General features: G+C 39.1%; 2 protein-coding genes across 2 annotated transcripts in view; one reads left to right on the forward strand and one right to left on the reverse strand.

Moving 5' to 3' along the window:
* The window catches only part of LTO1 (LTO1 maturation factor of ABCE1), a 29,103-nt gene extending 15,062 nt beyond the window's left edge, over nucleotides 1-14,041 (forward strand). The window contains exon 5 of the mRNA XM_081939663.1: nucleotides 8,185-14,041. Coding sequence (XP_081795789.1) covers nucleotides 8,185-8,211 — 27 coding nt within the window. The 3' untranslated portion in view covers nucleotides 8,212-14,041. The remainder of the gene's footprint in view (nucleotides 1-8,184) is intronic.
* On the reverse strand, nucleotides 821-24,950 carry CCND1 (cyclin D1). The gene is made up of 5 exons (XM_081939661.1): nucleotides 24,472-24,950; nucleotides 22,647-22,862; nucleotides 21,626-21,785; nucleotides 15,278-15,426; nucleotides 821-4,194 (listed from the first exon to the last, which is right to left on the reverse strand). Exons 1-5 carry the CDS (start codon nucleotides 24,667-24,669, stop codon nucleotides 4,039-4,041), a joined length of 879 nt encoding a protein of 292 aa, XP_081795787.1. The 5' UTR covers nucleotides 24,670-24,950; the 3' UTR covers nucleotides 821-4,038.
* Nucleotides 24,951-27,007: the final 2,057 nt, after the last annotated feature.

Consider the following 27,007-nt stretch of genomic DNA (forward strand, 5'->3'; position numbering starts at 1 on the left):
TTTGAATTTGTTTCATGCTTTGGTCCTTTTGGAATCGTAAGTTTTAAAGGAATTTTATGGCTTCCTCATTAAGATGGAAAAAGGACATTCTGCTGTATTCATATTGGATGGCTTCAAAACTATGTTGGCTGTTAGATTAGATTTGTCTGCAACTCTTATGTAAGAAAATGTTAAGTACTGGATCAGAAAGTAGAACAATTATAATCTGTATGGACAGGTAGATCTAGACTTGGATCTCTCATCAATAGCCTTTGTCAGAGCATTCCCCCACCTGATCTTCTGGGTGCTCTGCTGTTAGATCACCTGTCCATTTTGACCATGGAGATACAAAATCTCATGTGGTTTGTCTCTTCTTCCATTGGGAAGCTGTATAGATTGAATCCAAAAGCACAAATAAAAAGGAAATATGGGTCTATTCAGAAAGGAATCTTTGTGGGAGCACAGGAGAAGAGATTGCATTTTAAGTTCCGTTCAATTACATAGAATCCCATTTTAGTATATTTTTTGCTGTTAGGCATGCTAAGTGACATACGGAATAGTAACTTTATACAGTAGCAACATTGGCTACTATATGAAATTAAAGTTAATGTAGAAGCTTTGTACTGGTTGGGAAGCATTGTGCTCCAGTATTCTCAGTAGATCTGTATTTAAGTCAACTGTAAATTCTTTCTAACTTTTATTCAATATCCCAAATGTCATCTCAAAGGAACACCAGATTGTGTACATTGAATGCTGAACACTAAATATAAATAATAAACTAAGGAACACGGCAAATCATTGACGATTGTTAATACTGAACAACAAAACAGAAAACCAGCAGTGGGTTTTATGAATTTATTTCTAGTCTTTTAGGGGAGGTTTTTCTCATTTGCTGGAAACTTACGTTACAGGTCTGTTGGTGACTGTGCATTTCAGACCAATGGTGACAATAAGTACAATATACATATATAGATATATATATATAAAAAGTACAATTCTGAATTGCTTGGCTTTCTATAGATTGTTATATCAATGTGACAAATAAAGCATCTCTGTTGGCACGTGAACCTGCTTGTCAGCATTTGGCCTTTTAGTACGTACAATACTTTAAAAATCTGCAGTACACGCTGCCACTTCTCAGTGAAACACGTCATAAAACTAACAACCATTAACTCATCAATTTTCTTGGTTGGTTCAGAGACACAGAGATGCCACAAACAGAAGTGTCTATGAGGTAAGCAGTAAGAAATGTTCCTGAAATGTGGACAGAATCTATCCAGTCCTCCTGGGTCCTGCGACTGCTAGTAGCATTACACGGCTGTTGTCTTTAGGTAGGATCTTAACTGCAATTGCCCTCAAAATGAAGTTCTAATTCTGTTTTGGTTTAGCAGCATACAGGCAACTAGATTATTCTTCACCGTACAACTTGGTTAGCTGGCTTACTTGAGATTTAGAGGTGTCGCTTTCTGTTTTTGTTTTAAATTAGCATTATGCTATAATTAACATCAACAAAAAAACCCTAATATATCATAACAGATTAAACACACAAAATACTTAATTCCAGAAGATAACCTATCATACCGCATGATGAATCCTCTCTGGTGGAAAACATCAAAAGGCATATACGAGTTATATTATAATGCACCTTTCATATAGCAAATGTGGCTAATAACACAGCTTAAAACTACTATGATAATAAACCCCAGATCAGAAAAAGAATCCACTTTATAAAACGCATTAACAAAAGAACCTGACATTACTCAATCTTCTGAAATGTTTTCTGTTTTAAAATAAGCACAAATTAGTTGCAAATCGCCGAGACCCATTCAGAATAATGTCCAATGCATTTCTGTTTGCAGTAAACTATGAGGCATTGTGAACAAACATTAAAACCTGATCTGAACACGGTTAACTGAAGTATGAGGTATTGTGAAACAGGAACCTTTTTTGGAATAGAGCAGTAATCACATTAAGTAAAATTGATCACATAAAAAAAATCTACCAAAAAAATGATGTCAATAATATAATTTTCTATGAGAAAATTTAAAACCTATAACATGGCAGTATAATGACATTGTATAAACAAAAAATGACCACAAAATAGCAGCAAAACACAATGACAAAGATACAGAAAAGCAATGTTAATTTTTTTTATCAATTCATGCTGGGAATTTATCCATAGCAGCTCAACAGAATATGTGGGAGCGTCTGCTCCTTTTTTTCTCCTTTTAAAAACTTTTCTTTTTTTTTCCTTTTTTCTTTTTTTTACAATCAACACCTTAGCGGCAGTTTCTCACATACATTTTGCCATCACATTCTCCTCAAGCATCAACTTCAACAGCTATGTCCACGTCCCTTCAGCTACCTTCTACAATAATAGATACATAGCCAAGATGTGCAAATTTTCTATTTGTAGCTAAATTTAAAAAAAGGAAGGGGAAATACACTGGATTAAGATCTTTTTTTTTCAAGTACACCAATTGTACAGTTTTAACTATGGTCCTTTTTCGTGGTTAATGCTATTTTGAAAATATCTAGGCCAAATGTGTAACTATCTTAAAATGTCTTAAATCCTCAGGAATATGAACTTAAACTGTAATATTGAGGGTAAAAAGAATTTTTAAAATTTTGTTAGAATCAAGGGGGCGATTTATTTTACAAATTATACTGGCCTTTCTGAACATCCTCTGCAATAAATATTCTTTTTAGCCTCAACTATAAATTATACATTTTAGTGTTTAAAAGCCTTCAGTTGTACAACATCTAGAGACCACTCTCAAAATATGCGTTCTATAGGTAAACCTTTTAGGCCCCTAAATTTATATTAACAAAATGAATTGGCACAAAAAAAATCATCTAAATATCTTTTCTATCAAAAAGGTTAGGAAGATATCCTGGCTTTGTGAATGCAATTTCTCTGACTGGAATACAACTTTCAGGTGAAAAAAAAAAGACCAAAAAACACACCTTTCCTCAACACCATAGTTAAATGCACTTGCTTTGCAATTCCAAGTTTGCACACAAGCACTTTATATATATATATATATTTATATATATATTTATATATATAATTTCCAAACCATTCCATTTGAAGAAAAAATTCCCACACACAAAAAATGGAAGTATTTCCTATACCTAATGAACTGAAAGTGCTTTGAAATGGAATGGTTTTACAACTTTTTTTTTAAAGAGATAAGCTGTGGATTCAACCTGGACATAAGTAGGCTGTGTATCTTTTGGGTTAAAACTAGTATGTTTTATGTATACACAGGTAACTATAAAAAATAGGAAGGTTACAAAAATATATTATGTCACTATTGCAATTTCTCTTTATTGTTGGAACATATGTTAACGCCTTTCTCTGACCATGCTAAGGTGGAACTCTAGAAGGCTTATGCACAGGCAATCCACAGGCAGAGAAGATTAACATATAATAATGATGTATGCTAACATATACTAATGTAAAGATTACATTAACCATTTATAAGGTGAAGAGGCTAAACCTAAGAGAATAAAATAAACATTTGCAGATGACTTATAAAGTGACTAAATGCATAAGCAAGCAAGATAGAGAAAAGCCTAGAACTGCATTAAAGCTATGCTTTTTAAAAGGGAAAACGCACATACAAACCCAAAACACATAAAATCTATCTAAAAACACCCTCTTCTACTTTAAAAATGGTTGGCTTTTTAATATGCAAGAAAGAAATCTAATACTCCCCTGGAGACGTGTGTTGCTTGTAATGCCTAGTCTGTAACATATATGCATGCATACATACACATATGTATGCAGCACAAGTTCCTAGAGAGATCATGCAGATACTACTTTATTTTTCTTTTTTTAAGACAGTTGGGGAATTAGGGAGGGTGGGTTGCCTGCTAAACTGATAAAGGGAAGGAAGGAATAGCAAGGAAAAAAGAATGAATGACATTTTCCCTTCTGGTATAAAAAGTTCTGGAGAAAAGGTTTTCTGGGGAGATCTTGATACCAATTCCTTCTCAGATGCCCTTTTGTCATTTGCTGGAACAGCCAAGTAAATCCAATCACTGAAGTCCTCCTTAAATATTCACATCTCTAACATCAGTGGGTGTGCAGGAAAGATCAGCTTCCTCTTCAACAGTCTTTGTTTCTGAAGATACGTTGTGTTGTTGTGCCTGGCGAAGACTAGATTCAAGGAGAGATTCAATCTGTTCTTGGCAGGCTCGTAAACAATCCTGTAGATGTTTAAAAGAAAGGGGCAGGGAAGACAATAAAATTTTCTTTAGAAATACGGGGAATTATCATATTCTTCCAAACAAAGGATTAAATATCTACACAATGAGATTTTTCCTATCTCTTCTATTATTGAGGAAAGTGGAATTCATTCCATTGGCAAATCTCATTCTGGCATGATCAAATGACCCCCATTCTCCTAACTCAAAAGGTGAATTTCACTGGAGACAGTTTTCAATAGTTTTTGATACTATCTTTCTTCAAAAACTTTGGACCTATTGGTTGAAGATGGCATGTAAAAGTAGATGCATAGTATCCTGTATGTCTGTCGGTCCATCCATCCATCCATGATATTTGACCACAGGAAGACTTTGACCATATATATGATTTGGAGACATGGACTCAAGACCAAAGAAATTAAGAAGTTAAGAAATCTATTTAATCAGCAGACCTTGCAAGCAACTCTAGCAGTTGCTTGCCACAATTCTAAAAAAGGAACAATGCTTGCCTTCATTGCAAAATGGTTACTTCCTATCTTTGAAAAATAGCTATATCAGTAGTGTTTTTTTCTGGTATAAATAAAAAATAATAGAGAGCAGCATGGACCGGTGTCATGCTTCTAGAAGATTTATCTTAAAAAACAAGGTGGAGGTTGGGATGGGCACAGGAGGAACCAATGTAAAATACCGAGATTTATTTATTTATTTATTTATTATTCATATTTATAAACCGCCCCCTCTCCCGAAAGGGACTCGGGGCGGTGTACAGTCACTAAAATACGTTATAAAATACATGCAAAACAGTTAAATAATCAAATAAGTAGGTAGGTGGAGGAGGTTGCAGACTGTACATGGAATAATAAATATTAAATATAATATATAGTATAATAAAAACTTTTAAAACCCCAAACCCAATTAAAATGAATAAATCCCCGGGAGGTAAAACTAAGAAAGTGCCAGGCCAGCTGATTGAAATAGGTGAGTCTTTAACTTTTGCCGGAAGGAACGGAGGTCGGTGGTAGTTCGAATGTCAGGGGGGAGGTCATTCCAGAGGGTTGGGCCCATCACAGAGAAGGACCTACTCCTAGGTGTCGCCCGCTGGCATTGACCAGCAGACGGCACCAGGAGGAGCCCCTCTCTGTGTGAGCGGATAGGCCGCAGGGACGTGTGTGGTAGGATGCGATCCTGCAGGTAACTAGGCCCACTGCCATGGAGCGCTTTAAAGATGGTGATCAATACCTTGAAACGCACCCGAAAGGCCACAGGTAGCCAGTGCAGCTCGCGCAGGAGAGGTGTTACGTGGGAGTAACGTAACGTGGGAGATAATTACCTTTATGGATCTAAGCCATTCTATCTCACATAAAAATATACAAAGTATTTTAAATCAAACATACCAATAACATAATTTCAAAAGAAGAAAAAGTCAGAACCTTTCAGAAATGTATTCCCATCATTCTGCTGCTTATTTTAATAGAGCAAAACTATAAGCAACAAGAAAATTATTCCAAGTGTGAGTGAATAAAAAATTGGAATCAAAATTAACAGGACAATAGCTATTGTGAAGATACCAGCAGGTAGAGGTAGTCCTTGACTTACAACCAATCACTTGGTGACTGTTCAATCAGTTACAATCAACCTCCACAAAGCCCCCTACAACCTGTTTTTGAAGTTATGACAGCTACGCCACCTTTTGTTCACATGGATGGATTTTGGTGCTTGGCAACCAGCTTATCTTTGCAGCCATTTGCAGCATCCTGCATTCATGTGACTGCGATTTGCGACCTTCTTTTGGCATTTTCTGGTATTTAGTTCCAGTTTCCAACCAAAAATAAAGTTCATTTGGACAACAGCGGCTAGGTATGTTTTTGTATGTTAGAAATTAAATGGCACTTTTACTTTTTTAATGATTGTTGCTCTACAATTAATTTTCAACTGTAGGAAAACATAAAGAGTCCAGGAACCTAAAAGTTCAAAACTATCAGATTTATTTATTTATTTATTATTATTTATTTATTTGCACTTCTAGACCGCCCCCTCTCCCAAAAGGGACTCGGGGCGGTGTACAGTCCACACAGCAAATACATCATCCACAGTAAAATTCATTAAATAGATAAACAGATGAATAGATAAATAAACACATATGGAGGAGGTTAAAAATTAAAAGAACTGTACAGCAAGAATATAAATATGGCTTTAAAACCCCTAAAATCAATTAAATTTAAAACAATACCCTTAAAATACCAGTTAAAAATATATTTCCAGGAGGTAACAGTTATAACAATTATAATTATGCCAGGCCAGCTAACCGGAACAGGTGAGTCTTCAATTTTTGTCGGAAGGAGCGGAGGTCCGTGGTGGTTCTAATATCGGGGGGGAGGTCATTCCAGAGGGTTGGGCCCATCACAGAGAAGGCCCTACTCCTTGGCGCCGCCCGCTGGCATTGCCTAGTGGACGGCACCTGGAGAAGCCCCTCCCTGTGAGAGCGAATTGGCCGCAGGGATGTATGTGGGAGGTCAAGCTATTACGCAAGTATAGGCATTAATAACAGTGCCAAGTTGTAATTTTATTCTAAAAATAAGTTTCTCAATTCTGAAGATACTGTCTGGTGCCCCATTGCATTTTATACAAGTACTATAGGCAATCCTCATTTAGTGACTGCTTTTTAGTTACCACAATTACATCAGTGATGTAAAGTAATTTTGCAACCAATCTTCACATCTACAACCTTCACATGTGTGTAAAGCAAAGAAAAATTGAATTAAGATTATAAGCACAACCATGGTTTCACTTAGCAAACATTTTGCTTAACAATATAGTTGCTGAATATAGTTGCTGAATAACGACTACTTGCATTGTGACTTCAAAGCTGTCTCCTGATCTAATATATTTTAGATAGATTACAATGTCTGATATCCCCCAAAAGCATGGGGAAGAATTATGACTATTGAAGATCATGGATGCTAAAGACCTGGGGAACCAAACTGAGATTCAGTAACACCAATGGGCCTATGGAAAATCTCCATTGAGGTCATTCAATCTATCTGATACTCAACATTTAAAAAAAAAAATCATTAAAAACAGCCTCTATGTCTAGAAAACAGATGAAACATAAAAATAAATAATAGAGAAGCAGTAGCAAGTTATTCTGTCACCTTGGGCAGTAAACCCACTCCGGCAGCCATTTGGTGAAGTTGCCTACAACCTACCCCCAAGATTTCAAATGGATTTATATAACAAGATGACCATTGATACCTATTACAGAAAAATGAAATTGGAGGTAATCAGGCGGGTTTCTGTATGGTTTATTAAGGTTCCTAGAATCTTGAAAGGACAAAACAAACAAGGCTACCAAGTGTCTTCCTTAAAGAACCATCTATGTATTTCACAGTATACCCTATGACTATCATTAAGTGCTGTACCTTATTATTAGTAATGAATGTATCTTTTCTTTTATGTACACTAAGAGCATATGCACCAAAGATAATTCCTTGTGTGTCCAATCACACTTGGTCAATAAAGAATTCTATTCTGTAAGTGATGGCATAAGTTGATTCCTTGTTTCTATAACAGTTCTGAAATTTCTCTGATAAGAAATATGCATTATCAATTAGAAATTAAACTTATCCACCAACAGGTATACTCGTATACTGGTGTAACACCTTTCTCAGTTACAACCACTGATAATAGTTACCTTAAAATGCACAAAAATAAACAATCCCACAGTAGTTTGCTCAACTTCCCTAGCTCCCTGTTTACTCCTGTCTCTAACAAACATTGTTTCAACATGTTTAACACTGTGCATTAAGAACTTTGAAGTTTTCTTTTTGGGATTGCCTTTTCTGATTTAACCTATGACATGCACTAGCCCTTGTGGCGAACCCAGTCTTCCATGATAAATTGCCGTCAAAAGTGTTAGGATGTGCATGACTGAAAATGAATGTTGCTTTCCTGAGATGGTGACCTGCCTGCTGTTTTCTTTCTTTTCTGTTTCAGTTCTGCCTTCAGAGGCTTCTTGGGTGATCTACCAGCTTTTCACTGATTCTACTGCCACAAGAACTTTCTCTACCACATAGCATTGGGATAAAATAAGATTAAAAATCCAAGCTTACAATTCCCTGCAAGGCTCTTCTGAGAGAGGGAGGTTAATCCTACCTCTAAGCAGATCAGACCATCAGTTACAGCTCACTGAAAACAAATAACCCTTGACCTTTACTGATTTAAACTCTAGTGTAATATTTCCTCTTGACGGAGACTCAGTATTTTAACCAGCAAAAAGAAACACCCATATCTTTAAGTCATTATGTCATACATTATTTCTCTGCTCTTGGCTTTTCCCAATAAAGACATGAAGATGGGATGTCCATTATATGAAATAACACTTTTGATCATACATATCCTCCTTTAAATACCCATAGATTTCATCTCCAAAGAAAGTGTAAAGGGAAGACTTCCACCATATTTTTCTTCTCTCCTCCCTTCCCCCTTTTCCACACTTTTTTTCGCTTTCACAATGTCTGGGAAAGTTCTGAAGTTGTCTCAACCGTAACTATACGCCATATTCAGAAATTCCATTGGGGGGAAAACAGGATACATATTTTTCTCATGGTTCTATTCCTGACTAATCAAGTGTGAAATGTTATCTTCCTAAGTTCTCTGCTGGAATTCAGTAGACTGTCTAAGATGAATATATATCCGTATGATTGACAATGAAGAAAAAATTCCCAAACCTAAAGACCAGCTGCCAACTATAAGTAAAATAATAGGGTGTCCAAGGCCTTATCACTTTCATGGTGTGTTTAACAGTTCAATACATTATGAAGAAGTAAACTATCCCTTTTTGGTTCTGCTCTTAGTAGTCAAACTGAAATTCATTTCTATCCTATTGCACTTCAGGAAGCACTCCTACCTATCCTTTAGCTAGGAAAGAAAAAAAATAGTCTATAGAGGTGGCCCTCATTTAATAACCCTTGTCAGGACCATCTGAACCTGCAAAGGAGTGGGGGAGGTGAACAAGGAATTTTCTGGCTGTTGCAATGCCATGATTACAACCTAGGTGCTCAGCATCTGTCTCATGATTATGACGTCACAGCATCCTACAGTGATATGATTGCCATTTGTGAGGTTCCATGCCAACTTCCCACAAGCAGTCTATGGGAAGCTGGGAGGAAGTTGAAAATTACAACTACGTGAGGTTCTTGCTTAATAACTAGTGTGGGTCTCACTTAAAACAATAACTGGGGACAGCTGTTGCTAAGCGATTCAGTCACCACAGTTTATAACCATTTTGTTTAGCTACAGAAATTCTGGTCCCAATCACCATTTTAAAGCAAGGACTACCTGTGATGTAGATAAATTCCAATCTTTTTTTGGAGTTTAAGATGGGGATGAGAGAAAGATCATTAGTTTAAACTCTGTTCCTTTTACTTATGGCTTAAATCTGGATTTAACCCAATAAGGAATCTTGGAAGTAGCAAGTTAACACTGCAACTTATTTTCTCCCAAGCCATCACAAAGTAAAACATAAGATGCCCTCTGATTTTTTCTACATATCAGAAAACACGGGGGACAAGGGTGGTAGAGGGCCATATCTGGGATAGAGCACTCTAAATGTTTTGTGTAATGCACACATCTGGAAAAGATATTTGGTATCTGGGAAAATAAAAGCAGATGACAGAATACAAATTATTGGGTGGCAGTGGCAACTTCAGAAACCATGTTTATGGAATCCTCTTTTATATATTACGGTATATTAAGTTGAACCAGAGCTATATTAAGGCAATAATATAATAATCAATATAATAACCAATGCGCCACCACAAACACCATGGTGACACAGTGGTTAGAATGCAGTACTGCAGGCTAATTCTGCTGACTGCCAGCTACCAGCAATTCAATTCTCACCAGCTGAAAGTTCATTTAGCCTTCCATCCTTCTGAGGTCAGTAAAATGAGGACCCAGATTGTTGGGAAAAATTCTGACTCTGTAAACCACTTAGAGTGGGCTGTAAAGTTAATTGCTGTTTCTGCTAATGAAGAAAGCAATATATGAGAGTATACTATTCTAACCGAAAATAGTTTTTTGAAAGATCATATTTTAATGAATTTCTAAATATTAAATATTTTACCTGTTAAATTGTATAAATGCTGTAGTGCAACAATAATTCACTAGGCTTTGGGATTGTAATTTATTAGAGGGCTCTTCTATTACTGTACTGCGTTATCAGTTCTGTGTACTGATTATTTTTACATTATTTTATTATGTGTCTGTGTTATCAATTAGTTTTGTTTTTAATTTGTCTAAGCTGCCCAAAGCCTCAAGAAATCCAGTAAAATAACTATAAAATAGACTTCAACTTCACTCTCCACTCTCCTTCATGACCATGATATCTCATAAAGAACACGAGGATGGGGCAGAGAGAGTGGCTGTACTTTCATGCATCTTCCTCCATACTTGGCATCAAAGGAGAGATTTCAAGCAGCAATATCATACAGTAACTTACAACATTTGTTGGTTTAAAGCTTTTTTAAGCCAGTCCTGAGTTGGCATCAAATTAGTTTGCTACTTTCACTAGTTTAAAAGATGAACATGCAGCTTTAACATTTATTGTCTATTTGGAACACAAACAAAATGTTCTATGGTTTGAGGAGGGTTGACAAACTCCAATTTATTCATAAACACAGAAACCTGATGAAACTGACTTTTACCTGACATTTATCTGAAGGTGTGAAAATGGTCGAATGATGAGGTGAGAAGCCAAATTGATGGGAGACAGTTCAAGAGACCTTACTATGCTTATCAGACTTCTAATTACCTCAGATAAAAGCAAAATGGAGAAACTGAAGTCCTAACAATATAAATATGAACCATAAAGGAATTCCAATCAGATGCTATTACATAGTGCATTTTTTGTAATTAAAAGGAAATGTTTAATTACAAAACCCTCAAATCCTTAGCCATTTATCTTAGATAATAGCTGGAAATATATTTCAAATTGTTCAAATGGAATGAATTACTTGAGGAATGAAGCATATTATACATTCTGAAGTTCTTACTCACATTTTTATGGCAAAGCTATATGATAATTGTATTATACTGGTTAAAGGCCAAAATAAAGATTGCCCAAATGTTATGCCAGAAATAAATACCCCCCACACACATACATACATATATGTTTTAGATATATTAACTCATGTTCTACCATTCCTAATTCATCATATAGGAATCACAACAAAATCATCACCTTTTTGTACAAAGGGAAAAAAATAGAGAATTACTGTGAATACAAGAAGTGATGTGGATCACAGCTCCTTTAAAGTCCTGCCACATAACTTCTAAATTATCATAAGCTGGGTCCAAAAATGTCTGAACATTGAGAAAACTACTGTTGCTTTTTAGAAATGCTTGGGTCTATATTAGCAGATTTGCAAGGCATTGTGACAACTGAAGGGATTGTGGGGCTGGAAATCTAACACACGTGGGTGCACCAGGCTGTTCAAAGGCAGTTCTCATGTGCCTACGCAAGAGTTTAGTTAAGTAAAACAGAACTGGATTTAGTTTTTCTCTTTTTATAAGAATCATATGGCACCCTAGCCTAAAATTAAAACAGCTCTTCTGTGAGTAGTACACCTTTCCAGGTGAAGTGGAAAACACCTTCCTCAGGACGAATGAAATCCAGAGACTGAGGCCCTTTGTTCTCAGCGATAAAGCTCCTCTTTGAAAAGGTAGCTTTGCCCTTGATCACGTCATATGGAAAGGCAATGTTACACCTGGTCAGAAACATGTCATGCGACAGGGTCTAACCCAAACTTAGGAATCAAGCATGCTTAAATATGATTTTCTTTTGAATTCAAGATAAGAGACTGAAACCGCAGATGGAATTTTGAGAACATGCATCAGGGCAAAATGGCTTCTACTGAAGACATGGCTGTTCACAAAATGGCTGCCATATGGTAGGCATGGCCAGGCCCAAAACAGTCACTGCTCAGAAAGTGAATTAGACCCCTGCAAGATGCTCTCTACCATCCCAGTGACACTTTGTAACATCATCATCATTAACTCCACAGCACTTCTCAATAAGCTAGCTTCTCATTATATATTACTAGAAAAACATTTTTAAAAAGTCACCTTGCAAAGGATTTTAGCAGGCATTATTTCAGACTCCAGGAGTAATATTGGTCCCCACAGGCACCATGTTGCCTACCGTGCTATTACCAATATAATAAATCATTTCTGCTAATTTTCCAGGGAAGGAAAGAAGTAAACTAAACTGCTTATGAGCTGCTAAAACAATTCTTCTCTCTTATCTCAACATTTCAGGCAACCTAATATTTCCACAGCAAATTCACAGTTGAAAATGAATATTTTTTAAGATATGTCTTTCTAAAAAAACCCGCAATTCCCTTAAAATATATGAAATTTGAGAATAGCTGATGGAGTTGCAGATGAAGATCTCTATATACTAAGCACTATCTCTGCACATCATCAAAAATAACTACTTAATTCACTAGTCCTGCAAAGACTTTGATAAAAGGAACTGAAATCATCAATTTTGGCAAAATTGCATCCTAACATCTTGAAGCCATGTAGGCTTTTAGACAGAACATTTTTAGCAGGGCTGCCATAATCCAGTATGGAAACTCTGCAATGCATAAGAGTGCCATGTGAGGTGCCACTTGCAAAAGGGGAGAGGGCAGGAGAGAGAAGCATTATCAATAACAGGCTTACTAATTCCGAACATGTACAATTGACCACCAAGACAGAACCTATACCTTGGCATAAATACATTTAATACTTTTTAAATATTAAAAAAATCAATTAGGGGGGCACTAAGTGGAATTCTGCATAATGTGCCTTGTATGTTAGCATTTACCATGATTCTTAGCACTATTATCTATACGTGTACTATAGTAGCACTAAAACATATTTTTCCATGCTTGATTATTTTTCATTCTTGTAATGGAGACTATGGAGGACAGCCTTCAAATTATGAGTATATCAAAACAAGGTGACTATTAAAGCTTGGTTGCTCTGAAGGATCTTAAACATATGACCCCAAAATATATTGCCTAGCTCTCAGTGGAATGAAATTTCTATTAAACTAAACACATCTTTATGAAACCTATTTGGTCCCAATTCGGAAGCATGTTGAAGGCCTACAAGGTAGCAGAAGCTTGTCCCAAAAATGGCATTTTGAATTGTCCACGCTGCTTGCCCTAGGCAAACTATTTAGCCACTCTGTTGCTGCACAATGTATTCAGGAGAGTTGTTGTTTTTTTACACTAAAATGCTCATAATCCTGATAAAAGTTTGCCCTCGATCCATGTCAAAAAATTAAGGGTATGTGTGCGTGAAAGAGAATTGTTTGAGAAATACTGTAATAAACAAACTGGCCATTAAAATGCCTCAATATATTATTCCTTGTGAGCCCTTAATATGTTTAGAAGGGTCTGTGATTATTCTCTAGCCACAATTCTCAGGGAAAGACCCTGAGAGGAGGTTGGGGGAAACACAATGGGCACCTCAGAACCTGCTCAGAGTAGGAAGATCCTGGAAAAGAGAGATATAAAGGTTTCTTAGTTCGTCTCCTCCTCTCCACACAACGCCATTACTAGCTGTCCTGTGAGAAGGATCTTCAAAATTTGGTCTTCAATAATATATATTGCATTTTTATTTTAAAATGCTCTTTTTGACACTTTGGGGCAACCACTATCCAAACTAGCTGTATAGTAGCAATATTTTAAGGATATAGGATGGTTTTAGCTGTGTGCTCAAGATTTGGATGCAAAACCATAAGGCTGATTTTATTTGATACATTGTTGGCATTTGGAGACCTCACAAGAACTTATTTCAAGCATCTATTTACTGGGTTTTCACATTATTCCAAAACAAAGCTAAACTCTGTCGTAAGTTCACACATCATTATGTGAATGCCCCAATACTGGAAGTCTTTAAGAAGATGTTGGATAGCTATTTGTCTGAAACGGTATAGGGTTTCCTGCCTAGGCAGGGGGTTGGACTAGAAGACCTCCAAGGTCCCTTCCAACTCTACTATTGTATTATTGTATTATTATAGCATGGATAATTGACTTTAGGTCTCCCCTTGTAGGCGCCTTTCCTGCCCATTCATTCATGAAAGGTTTATTGCTCACCAGTTACTGATGAGCATCTCCAGGAAGCTTTGGGATGGGGGAAGCAGGAAAGGAACCATGCAGGTTTTGACAAAAATAATGGGACATATTTTTTGGGGCATTTTTATGGAGGAAGGATGAGGAAGAACTAATTCAGCATTACTTTCTGTAGTTTTAAGTAGTAAACCAATTAGATAATTAGAATGCTCTTAGGATGGCGGTCTTCTCCCTTTTAACCATTTAGCAGTAGACAATCTTCACCATAATTACATAGTATTAAAAATACTATTAAATTTGCTCATTGCAATAGCTACGGTCCTCCTATTTTAAGCGCTGCTTTCTTCTGCAGTGCAATTACCTTTAAAACAAACCAATGTAGCATTGAGTTAAGTGTTCCTTTTCTTCTTTCTTGGTGCTTAAGTTTAGACTAGTGGTGTTTTTTAGCCCATACCATATGGTAATACATCTGGTTATTAATGTATTTGGAAAACACAGCAGAAGATAAGGTGACTTGCTGTGAAGCATTCTCCTTGACAGCTTTTTTTTTCATTTTTGTTTTTATAATGGAATTTTAAAAAAATTCATTTTAAAACTGTTTGTCTCCTGGAGTCAACTGCTAAGATGAGCAGCCATACAAACTGAATGAATGAATGAATAAATGAGTGAATGATAAAAGAAATGAAGCAACCTTTCAGCCTTTTAAGGCAAGGGTGTCCAAACTTGGGAAAGACTTGTGGACTTCAACTCCCAGAATTCCCCAGCCAGCATGGCTGGCTAGGGAATTCTGGGAGTTGAAGTCCACAAGTCTTAAAGTTCCCAAGTTTGGACACCCCTGTTTTAAGGACTGGAATTCACAAACAGAACAAACACCATGTGGAGGTACACAGTTATCAATTTAAATACAAATCAGAATTCAATGACAGCAAAATAGATTCACTTGAGAATTAAGAATCACTTACCGGATCACATTTGATAACTTTTGATAGGAAAGGTGTGAGGCATTGATAAGAGAGAAAAGAATTAGTGTTTCCAAGGTGAAGACCTTGCACAGCTGCTACCACACTACCGGCTGCAATCATGGAAGGTGGATTTGAAATAAATTTAACATCTGTTGGAAAAACAAAAAGAAAGACATTAACGTATAAACCATTGTGTATAAGGTAAGACTGAAATGATAGGCAGTTTAAAGGTGTAGCCTGTGATAAAACACAGAAGAACGAATTCCAATATTCACAGGCATTTATGCATATTGTCATTCCTAGAACACTTTCCTGGATTATTTCTGGTCTCCTATAAACATTCCCAAGTAAATCAGCCAACAGTTAAGGGAAACTTACATTAATTGTGTTTACCAATGACAAAGCACTTGGTACCTATGTTAGGACTAACAGATTTTGTTAAAATTTTGTTAAAATAGTACGCTAGATGGCAGTAAATAAACTGTTGCTGCCACCCAGTGGTTGTGTGGAATTCTGCAGCCTATATTTGACAGTTTCCAACAAGATAGAATGGGAATTGCGGTTAGAACTTATTGTACCAAACCTGAATGGTGGGTTGAAACTTGAATAAAACGTTTTTTATTGCAAAACCTCCTCTGACAGTTGAGTATCATTTATCTTTTGATGATGGGTTTCTGTTGGTGAAACCAGGAGTATGCAGATCGTAACGTTGTCCACACTATTTCTAAATGTTCTCCCATTTTCTAATCAAGCATACTTTTCTTTCTGAGTGCTATGCAACATATCATCTTCCAGACCAATTATATATTTACTCAGAATAAAAGAACTTGGTAAAATTTATTCTTGCAGTCTTAACATATCCTGTTGTATGTGATGAGGTATCCTCATCACATAATCTTAGTCACCTCTTAGAAAAAGGCAGACGCACCCCATCAAATCACAATACCCTCCAATCTGTAAGTAAATATATATGTTTAAACATTCCCTTTTGCAAAGGCTTTGTTTCATGCTTGTCTCTTATCAGCAACTGCCTGCTAGCATTGGCAATAGGAATGGTGTAGCTAAGTGAAGGGGGTCCCACAAATTGGCAGATAATCAGTTACATTCTGATGTGACACCCTGCTGACAAGAGCCTGGGCCAATTTCCAAGCTGCATTGCTGTAGGTCTTGGTATAAAACCACTCCTCTGATTGATTGGCCTGTAACTGCCATCAAAAATGTTATTCCTTCTTACAACAACAAAAGTAATCATTTGCACTTTTAGGCTAAAATTCCTTCCAAGGAGGAGGATTTGATTCACACATCTGACCAGGGCTAAGAAGTGGAACAAGCTTTAATAGCTAATTAATATATGCTATCCTATCAGCAACAGCTTAAGAAATATTCTTAGCAGCCTGTATCTGGACAGTTCCTTAATTATTTCAATGCAACTCTATGCTGCTGAGAATCCTCCAAATGATCTTAAGAGCTGTGTTTGGAATAGTTTTGATATATACCTTTTTTTATCACATTTGAAATAGCATATGTCACTTAAAGATCCATGAAGCATTTTATCACATTGCATCACAATTATTTTTCTTTTCAGTAGACGGATCCAAAATGGCAAATCTACAATGAGACTTCTTCCAACATCCCCCTTCCAATTTACATATTAATTAGGTAAATTGAAGATTTTCCATTTCATTCATTCACATATATGTGTGTGTGAGAGAGAGGGGGGGGGAGGGAGGGAGAGAGAGAGGCAAGACCAAAGTCACCCAGCTGGCTTTCAGATCTATTCCATTAATGGTAGGAATTAATTTTATGCCACTCAACAAAAGCAACAATTCCAAGTTAACATTTTGACTGAGGGACAATCTGTAATTAATATTGGTCCTTTACCTGAGGAGCAAAGGGAATTCATAATGCAGTAATATTTACAAGCGTAACATGTAATTGCACATCCTGAAGGTGTCAAATTACATACTAAATGTATTTATTTAATGAATTTGTTTGCCTGCCCAATTTACAACTCTTACTCTGGGTAATTAATATCAGTTTAAATTCAAGCAAACAAAAAAAATGACCAAAACAAAATAGACAAAATACATTGAAGGCCAACAATATTTTCTGAACATTTGCAAAACAAGATTCATTTAAGATCCTGGTCCTAGGAAAAGAGCCATTTATTCCCCAGGGATGGGACTATTCAAATTGTGTATGGGGAGAAGTTGACGCAGTCCCACAGGATAGGTCCACCACCAGAGGTGACCCATCCAGTAGGTCCCATCAGATGACACTGTTTCATAGGGGGATCAAAAGGACACCTATTCATCCTGATAGATCTGTATAGGACAGGCAGACATAATCAGATAGGTGGCTCCAAAAATAACATGGCTCTATGCCTTGATGGGTGATTTTTGTAGTAACCAACATCTTGAATTGAATCTGGAAGCCTGTTGGAGGCCAATGCAGCTCACAAGGTATTGACATGGCATCACGTCTAAGAACATTAAATGTGGCCTTCTGAACCAGTTGTGGCTTCCAACACAGCAGCTATAAGGTATGCAAAGATTCTTTCAGGCAATTTTTCCACTCTGATGTTTTACAAGTCCCAGAACTCACATACAGGCAATATACATAGCCAATATATAATATTTGTTAAACACTGTTTAATGTTCGAGGTTCTTATTTTGGAGAGATCTGAACTGCTACTAGTGTGCATTGTGTAGACTTTGCAAGAGTTTAAGTTCCAATTTTATTTATTACAAGCATTTGAACACTGGCTGCTTATTGAAGGAATTACAAAAGGCATTTTAGTCATCGAACATCATTTCCCCATTTATGAAGGATGGTTAGTAGTATTTTTTTCCCTTTTGAATAAAAAAATATATATTAAAAAGTCAGATCTATCATAGATCATATTAAGATGATCCCCACGGGGACATTTGGGAATCCATTAAAAAAAACCAACCACCTCCCTTTCAAGATGGCAATAAACGAGAACATGAATTCCTGGTCCCACTCTTTCTTTCCGAGATGGGAAAAGTGTTAATGAAGTTTAAATGACCAGTTTGTGTCTGTCCTCATAACCACCCCATGTTCCCATAACAAGCCGCATGGACAGACTTTTTTTTGTTGCGACCCAACAAGGAATTATTTGTGGCAGAGACCACTAATTTCAGCATATTAATCAGGGGGCCCCTCTTGGCTGTAATTGGATGCCCGCAAGTGAAGAGCGTGGCATCATTGTCAGCCTTCATCGCCTCATCTTGCACTATTGAACGCTCCAGAACAAGGGGGCTTCGGTGAGATGAATTAGACCTGACATAGCTACAATGGGGAAGAGGCCCCCTCAATTGAAGCACACATCCCCAGCAGCCTATCTGAGACTTCATCCAAAAAGAATAAACAACTTCAGTGTGGTTAAAAAAAAAAAGAAAAGGAGGGGTGGCGGAGGGAGAAGAATGCCAGCCACCCTGAAGGGAAGACAAAGCAGGCATCGAGGCACTGTGGCGCTTTAAAAAAAAAATTCCTAACAAGGCAAGTCACCCTCTTTTCCTTTTTCAATGGAGCAGCAATTCCATCTGTCTGGAGAGCCGGGGGCTATGAATGAAAATCTTTTCATTGAGCCAAATCAAAACTCTGAACATAAATCACCGGCTGCAAGATTCAACAAGTTCCAACTGGTCGCATACCTTGAGACTTCAAATTTTTTAAAAAGACTTGAGAATGGAGCAACTAGGGCAAGCAAGGTTTCAAAAGAGAATGACTTCTATGGGGGGGGGGGGGAAAGGGAATCAATAATAGCAATAGTAATAATTAAAAGTAATGATCTTGATTATGCCTAGGCAACCAGAGGAACACAATGAAAAACGCCCATGCCTGATATTTATTCCTATTAATCATTTGGCTTCCATGTGCAAGAGCTTCTCGTTAGCAGTGGCCTCAGCATCGCTTTTACTCTATTATATTCCTGTTCTGATTTGCAAGTCTTTATCCGTTTTAAGTGAAACAACTCAGGAGTCCCCCGTCCCTCCTTGCTTTTTGCAACCCAATCCTCCTATGAGCAGAACATATTATCTTTGGTAAAAAACATATAACGAAACAAAACACTGCAAAACGTCCATTTCGTGTAAGCCATTTTCTTCCAATATTAAACTTGAGAGATATTGCGTTGGATCTTTCTCCAGGGGGGGGCTCTCTACCTTACATATCTTTGCTTTAAAGAATCACTAGTCGGGCAAATAGGTAATTCCTACAATGAACTTTGAGTGAAACTTCCATTAGTTGCAGATGAAAAAGAGTTTGTAATTTATCCAGATGAAAACCCGGCAAAAGAGCAACGGACATAGAAAGTCCTCAGTGTGCAACAGAAAGACAAACATCCACATCTCAGTCTAGGCATCCCCAATTAATCTAATGACTGCTAAGGATAAATTTGCTTAAGATAAAACCCCATTAATTAATGTTGACTTAGGCAAAATTCAGTGACTTCCTTGGGGTTGGGGGCTCCCTTGTTGACCTCCACACTTCCTTTAAGCTTGTGTAAAACGTTTCTAGACAAGGTTTGCATTCATCAATTCATTTTCCGGTTCTATGTATGGCCATTTAGAACAATGTTTAAGATAGGCCTCAAGACCTGCCTTCTAAAGAGAAACATAACAACGCTGACAGCAGATCAAAGTACTTGGCCCTTTGCAAGCCTCCAACCTTTGAACTATTCTTGTTTTCATCATTGTGGGACTCTTTCTGCCAGCGCCACAATCCAGGTTAAACATCCCTATACCCTAAAGAAAAGGCCAGGCAGGCATTTGAAAGAAAGAGTCTTATTAAATGAACACCGTGGCGGCAAAGGAGGCTGATTGGGGGGGGGAAAAACCCTTTTACTTAAAAAAATTAATGATTGTATTTGTTAGAACTATTCTAAAATGTTCTAAGGATTTGAGGAACTTGGCAAAGAACCTGTTTTCCAGAAAATCCTAAACTGCCGTCTCTCTTTGGTAGCTAGGCTTAGAAGGTAAGCTTGAAAAATACCTAATATTTACATATTTTCTGCGGCCAGCTTTCCAAACCAGACTGCAGTGGAGAAACTGTTTAAAACGGCAAACTTTTTTTGGATGATTTGCTATTTTTCTTGGATTTTTCCACCAATTCCATTTCAGGTGTGACATCATAAACACTTCTGAGTGTTACCTCTGGCACCAACTTGACCCTTGGAATTTATATGCCTTTCAGGTTTTCAATCTTAAAATAAAATCCTTGTTTTCTTGTGCCCATCTGGGATTAGATGAGTCATGTACATACAAATCAATCTAAGCGATCCTGGTATGCGTGACTTAAAAACATTCAACTGGGTCCTCTAGGTATGTTGTAACTGCAACCTCCTGGGATCTAGAAGATCCCAATTCAGTTTGGAATAGGTTGTACGATACCCTTGCTAATCAACGTTGCAAACGTTTGAAAGAACATGTGTCGATATTGTCTTGTTCTTCCTAATTACTCTGCTTTGGTATTTTCTCCTCTCTGGCCTATCCCTCCTTTTATTTCTACTTTTAAATTTTTTTTAAAAAAGTAGCAGCTAGTCTACCTGGACAACGGGAATGCAGGGCTGCATTTCTGACCCCATGCTCCTGCTTGTTTGAATGGGTGTGGCAGCAGCAATCAAGGAAATGAAACAACAGCAGGCAAAGTTTGGAGGAGTTTGAGAATGCAAGCATGCGCAGACACAGAGATTGCTCTTGAAACCCAACACCAGGCCTCTCTGTGAAATCCTGGAGCTTAGTCAGTGTCTCTAGCTCCTCCTGAGGCTTTAAGTGCACATGGCTGCAGCCAAGCACGTGGTCAGACTCAACCCTTAGCCAGAAACCTTTTACAGTACCCTCTTCTTGTTTCTCCTGGAAAGGAGAAACAGAGTTATAAAGAATTCAGTTGGGAAAGAGACAGTCTGGCAAAAAAAACAAGAATGAAAACTGAGGTTCCAGGGAAAACCTGGCATATGTTTGTAACTCTGAATTCTTATTAAACAGCTTTCAAGTCCTAAGAGCCTAATGACCTTGCAGCCATTTACCCATTCCTGCTAGCTGAGCTGGCAACGCCCTACTCTGACACTACAGATCTCAACGCACCAATTTCAGCCTTGAAGCCATCCAGAAATGCCACTTGCAGAGGCCAACTCACCTTTAGCAAAGTAATCCAGGTTCTGGGAGCAAGCTCATGTTCTTTGCAAGCATTAGCTTTGCTGAGCTACTGCCACCCATTTTAGTAGTGTGCCCCTGTAAGAATTCTGGACAGTGGAAAAGGGAAGCGGGCGCATTTGCTGGGGCACATAGAAACATAACACGCCTTCGGAGAGTGCAAGGCTCATACCTGTTGCACAGAGAGCCACAAAAGTCTGGGCGTGTTTACGGATGATCTGCTTGCTGTCCTCAGCCACAGGCATTTTATTTAGAAAATGTTCAATAAAATCATGAGGAGTTGTGGCAGCCAGATTCCATTTCAGCTTATTCACCAGAAGCAGTTCCATTTGCTGGGTTGGGACGAACAGAAGAGAAGAAGGGACAAGAAAAAAATATGTGGTTATGAAGTTCTCTGTTTATAAATAGTTAGGCGCATAAGTTGTTTTGTGGTCTTCTCACCCTTCTACATCACTTGTTTAGGCCTTCTGCTTTGTCTAACAGAAATTGAACCCTTGCCAAACTTAGCAGCAACCATTGTGCTACTGGAGAAGAACCTAAATAGGCAAGGTGGGTGCCTTTCCAGATGAAAATTACATAATTCTGTTCCCTTCCCCCACCATTTCCAGGCACTATCATCACCCAGCTGTTTTGAACTAATGTGCATTAACTAGGCAAATTGTTCGAATTAACACAAGAGGGCGCTAGCCACTCATTTTATCCCCTATCTGTTACTGTATTTTTCCTAGAGCGAATAATAAGGATTTAACATATTAGGACATTTTCATTCAATTAATCTACTGCACCATGTGGGCTGCAGCTGCCCAGGGGTTGACAAATATCCCAAGACTAAATGCATCTACTGGCTTCCCCTTCCCCCAAGAAAATGCCTGGTTCAGTGGTTGATTCTGATTCTGATGCACATTTAATTGAGAATAAATGTGGTTGAATTCAATGGGACATGTCTTTCCGTAGTGTGGTTAAAACATTGCAATTCTGCTTCCATTCAAACATAGGGAGAACACTGTTATATATTCTATTTTATCAGGAAGTCTAATAGCTTGCATATTTAAAATCTAAAATAATTTTATGGGAAAACCACATCATCTTAAACAAAAAGTATTATCTGGGAGAATGGAATTAGTTTTTTTTAAAAGAAATTAGTTCCTTCCTATAATGTTACTTCCCTAATGCAATAAAAAACAGGAAATTACCAGTAATTCATTAGGTCTAATGGAGTTATCAGTGTAAATACACAGTTTTTCTGCTGTTAGAGGAATAGTTTCCTTCATTTTTGAAGCCACGAACATACAAGTAGCCCCGAGTAGTTGCAAGCAGCTTTTCTTGATGGGTTCAAAAGAGAGGTATCGGTCCAAATAATTCATTGCCAAGGGGAAAACTTCTTCTTCACATTTCTGTTCCTCACAAACCTGTAAGGAAGGGGGAAAATGGGGGAAAAAAGAGAGACACGCTAGAAAGCTTTTACTCCCTGAATTAAGCTGGTCTCTTTTCTTTCTGATAACAAATATATTTTGGGGAGCAGAAAGCAAAAGAAAAGAAAATAATCCACAAATAATTCAGCATCCTTTATTTAGTTATTTTTTTAAAAAAACGATGAAATCTGTAATGTGTAGAAGAAGTGAAAGAGAAAGTCGCAAGAGAAGAAAATGGGCTTTTCTGAAATGCGGTTGGACATTTGGACGAAAAGACCAAAATAGGTGTCTGAAACCCCAAGATTTAACAACAGGGAACCTCAAGAAAGCAATCTGGGCTTCAAAATGTTGGGGGGCATATGCCTTGGTGCCCCCTATTGGTTCCATTTGGCTTGAGTGTGGCTGATTCCCCCCCCCCCCCTTTCCTCGAGACACAAAGGTGGCGTCGAGAGGCAGCTGCAAGCTTTTTCCCCAGACGTCATCTTTTCAAAAAATATTTAAAAATATTTAAAAAATCAGCAGAGACCCGCAAATTGGCTGAAAACAATCACGAGGGGATCCTTTACTGATCCCCGTTGTGATAGAAAAGGGGGGGCTTCCCAAAAGGCCTCCCCGAAGTCAAACTCCAAGACCCCCCATTCCTCTTCCCTCCCTTCCTAGAGAAGCAATGTGCGACATTTGCTTGCACCCAGGGTTTCAAAAATTAATTAAAAATAGATCGCAAGCACTCAGAGCTTCGGGAAAGGGCTGAAAATATAGCCCAGTCCGTCCTGATTCTGGTAGGACCCCTTTGAAACATGTCTCAAGGGGAAAACACGAAACCCACACTACTTTTTGCCGGGCGACCTTGCCGACAAGTTTCTGTAGCAAAAGCAGGTCTTCCAAAGGGGGGGGGGGAGGGAAAGGAAGAGACTAAAACCACCCTGTGCTCTGAACAAAGGAAAGTTTCAACCAGCAACTCCCCGAGTTTTGCAAGCCAAGATCTTGATCCCTCAGCCCGGTGGCCCCGCGGGGACCCCACTTTTCTCCGCCGAGCTTTCCCCCTTTCTAATTATTAATAAACACTTGGCCTTTGCAATAAAAGAACAAAGATGGCGCATAATACTGGCACCAGGAGCACTTGCATACGTGTCCACGGATATTAATTTAAAATAAAATCCCCATCAAATGCATGGCCAGCTTGAAGGGCCACCGGAGAACGCGGGGGCGACATTCTGGGTTCGCGGGCTCTAACGATACCGCCTTGGGAATCCATAGACCTACAAGAGGGGTGTGTGCGTTGGGGGAGGGCGACTTCGGAAACTTCCAAAACTTACTCGGGCACCCCGGCTTCTGCCCGGATTCCTGTTCCAGGGGTCCCCAAAGGTCTGGATCGGGCTGACAGGGCGCGCGATCGGCATTCCGCGATCTCTCGCCCGAATCCATGCAGCTCAAGAAGAACAAGCCCGAGCGCGCTGGGTGGGGGCGACGGAGACCTCTCGGCAAGATGTTTTAGGGTGCAGGAAGCGGGGCTCGGGGTGAAAAGAGAAGAAGGAAGGACGCCTAAAGACGCAAAGGATCGCTTTATTTCTAGAAAGCCCGAAAACTTTTGCGAAGCGCGTTTTACCTCCAACATCCAAGTGGCCACTATTTTCCTCATATATGGTAAGATCTCCTTTTGCACGCACTTGAAGTAGGAGACGGAGGGCGAACAAGTCTCCTCCGCTTTCAGCATAGTCTGCAAGACCCTGTCATTGAGGAGGTTGGCATCTTGGTAGGCTCTCCGGATGGTCTCGACTTCACAGCAGAGCAGATGATGTTCCATGTCTTCTGCCGCCGCCGCTGCCGCAACGCCGCCGCCGTCGTTCTTCTTCCTCTTCCTCTTCTTCTTCTGCGGACTCCAAGGGCTGAGTCAGTATGTTCTGGCGCTCCCCCCGAGTCCCTTAGATGCTGCTCTCTGCTGTGGCTGCTGCTGCTGCTGCTACTGCTACAGCCCTCTGGAGGCTGCAAAACTTTCTAACTTCCAACAAAACTCTCCTGTATGAGTCCCCGTGTGACGTTACTGTTGTTAAGCAGAGATCAAAGCGCCAAGAGAGAATGCGAAAGAGAGGGGGGAAAGGAGCGAAGCCAAAAGCAGGGGGCCGAGCCGTAAAGCCATCCCATAGGCTTCAAGTCCTTCCCCTTTGCTTAGCTGAACAGACGCAGGGCTAAATTTTAATGCAAATGCAAATGAGGACAAGGGCTCGCTTTCTTTTCTCCCCCTCCCTTCCTCTCTCTCTCTCTCTCTTTTTAAGGGGAAGGAGCGAAGTGGTGGGGGAAGCCCAAATGGTCTTTCCTCCCCCACTCCCCGATCAGGCAGAATTTCTTAAAAATGGAGAGGGCTCCGCGAGGCGAATGATGAATGAGGTTAGGCCACACACAGGCATGTTGGGGCAGAATATGGGCTGGAAGACGGGCTCCGGGTGCTTTTCTTTTTCTTCAAGAAAAGGCGCACCGCCGCCCTGCTTTCGCCAGAGCGGCGGGATCTAGATAGCCGAGTGTTGATATTTCATTTCCCCCCATTTTTATTTAATGAGAACCCCGCCATTTTCAGAAAAGAGTTCGGAATGAAAGGGCGGTAGTTGTCAAAGCCCCCCCCCCCATGGATTAAGGACTTCTTAGTGATCCAAAATATACGCCTAAAAATGTCTGTCCTTATCTCTCTGCTTGCTATCTTTTAATGTTGAAGGAGACCACCCTGTTCTTAAGGGCGACCCTCCGAGGTGTTGGGGGAGCGAGTTTGCACGAGGCTGGGCTCGAACTGCAGGATGTCACTACTGTATAATGCCACTTGCAGGAGGGTATCTCGTCCGCGGCGGCCAGAAAAGCAGCGTTATGGACCCAGGAAGGGCATTGGCTTGGTGAGAGAGTAGGAGGGGGCATTCAGCTTTCGGCCCCCCCCCCTCCCCAAGTACTACCCAGTGAAAATCCAAGCGTATTTTAAGCAAGATGGTGGCTACAGTTTCTTCCAGGGCACCGGGTTGGACATGAGAGAGGAAAACGAAGTGCAGTCATTTTGCCCCTGGGTTTAAGTCCCATGCAAAAACCCAGGAAGAAGTTTTCATTCATTCATTTCAATAGGACGGTTTGGTTTTACTTCTACCATGAATTATACAGGCGGATGCATTCCGCAAACATTTTTTAGAAAGCACGTGGCAAGTGGGTTCGCAAGCGGGTGGTGGAGCAAGCTTCTTCAGCTCCTTGCATTTAAAAATGTTCATGTCCCCAGGTTTCAAACACGCCTATTAATAAAATTGTATCTTCTCTCACTGATTTACCTTCAGGGAATAAAGGTGTGCAATAACTCCTGGGAGTGGCAATTCTAAACAATTAAAAGTCCCAAAGCACGCCATGCTTAATATTTTTGTTCAGGAAAACCGCTTTGAAGACCCTGGATACCCAAGTATTCATTTGAAATCGCAAATCTTCGAGCTCCAAATGTAATTCATACTTCGAGGGCTGGGTTGTGCTGCTCCTTTCTTTGTGTATATTATAACCTTTGCCCATGTGGTGACTTACCCTCCTCGTGTTTACTTCTATGCCAAATCTCAATGCGGTTTAATCCAAAATAAAAGGGCACAAATGCAATTCTCTGGCAAGGCTGTTTTAGGACTTTGTAAGAGATAAGTTCTAGGGTGGATTCGGATCCTATGTTACTCAGCAGTAAAGTTAAGTTCCACTTTGTGGTGAAGCTTTCTCTCTTCCAAAAACGCAGAACTCCGCCTGACCTTCCTTTAAACTGGTTGTGCGCATGTATGCCTTTAGATCTATGTCTATATGCGCTATTTTTTGGGGGGTGGGGGGGATGCACTTTTGTTCCAGCATTCTAAGGGAAGCGCAGCCTCGCCTTTAGAAATGTTAAATAAACGCCCCGCAAAGGCTGGACGCCTTGACATATAAACATAAAGGATATGTCTTTGCATAATTCCTGACCTCTGTCCCTCCTCATTGAAGCATTCACGTTGGGGAAGGAAGCTACCTCTGCTCTCGATCCAAGCGTTTGCAGCTCCAACTTTTATTTCTTAATTTACTTTTAGTAAATAATAGTCAATAACCAGCTACGTGCACTTCCCCTCTCTCAAACAATATTAGCTTTGTAAAATCGGCTCCCTTTCCAAGTGCTT

The sequence above is a fragment of the Natrix helvetica genome (genome assembly GCF_964273705.1).
Source record: "Natrix helvetica genome assembly, chromosome: 1".
Taxonomy (NCBI): domain Eukaryota; kingdom Metazoa; phylum Chordata; class Lepidosauria; order Squamata; family Natricidae; genus Natrix; species Natrix helvetica.

Excerpts from the sequence above, each read along its gene's own strand:
- CCND1 (XM_081939661.1), bottom strand. The coding sequence starts at position 24,669 with ATGGAACATCATCTGCTCTGCTGTGAAGTCGAGACCATCCGGAGAGCC. Across the intron at positions 22,863-24,471 it reads TGGCCACTTGGATGTTGGAG|GTTTGTGAGGAACAGAAATG; the intron begins GTAAAACGCGCT and ends CCTTCCTTACAG. Across the intron at positions 21,786-22,646 it reads TTAGACCTAATGAATTACTG|CAAATGGAACTGCTTCTGGT; the intron begins GTAATTTCCTGT and ends GTCCCAACCCAG.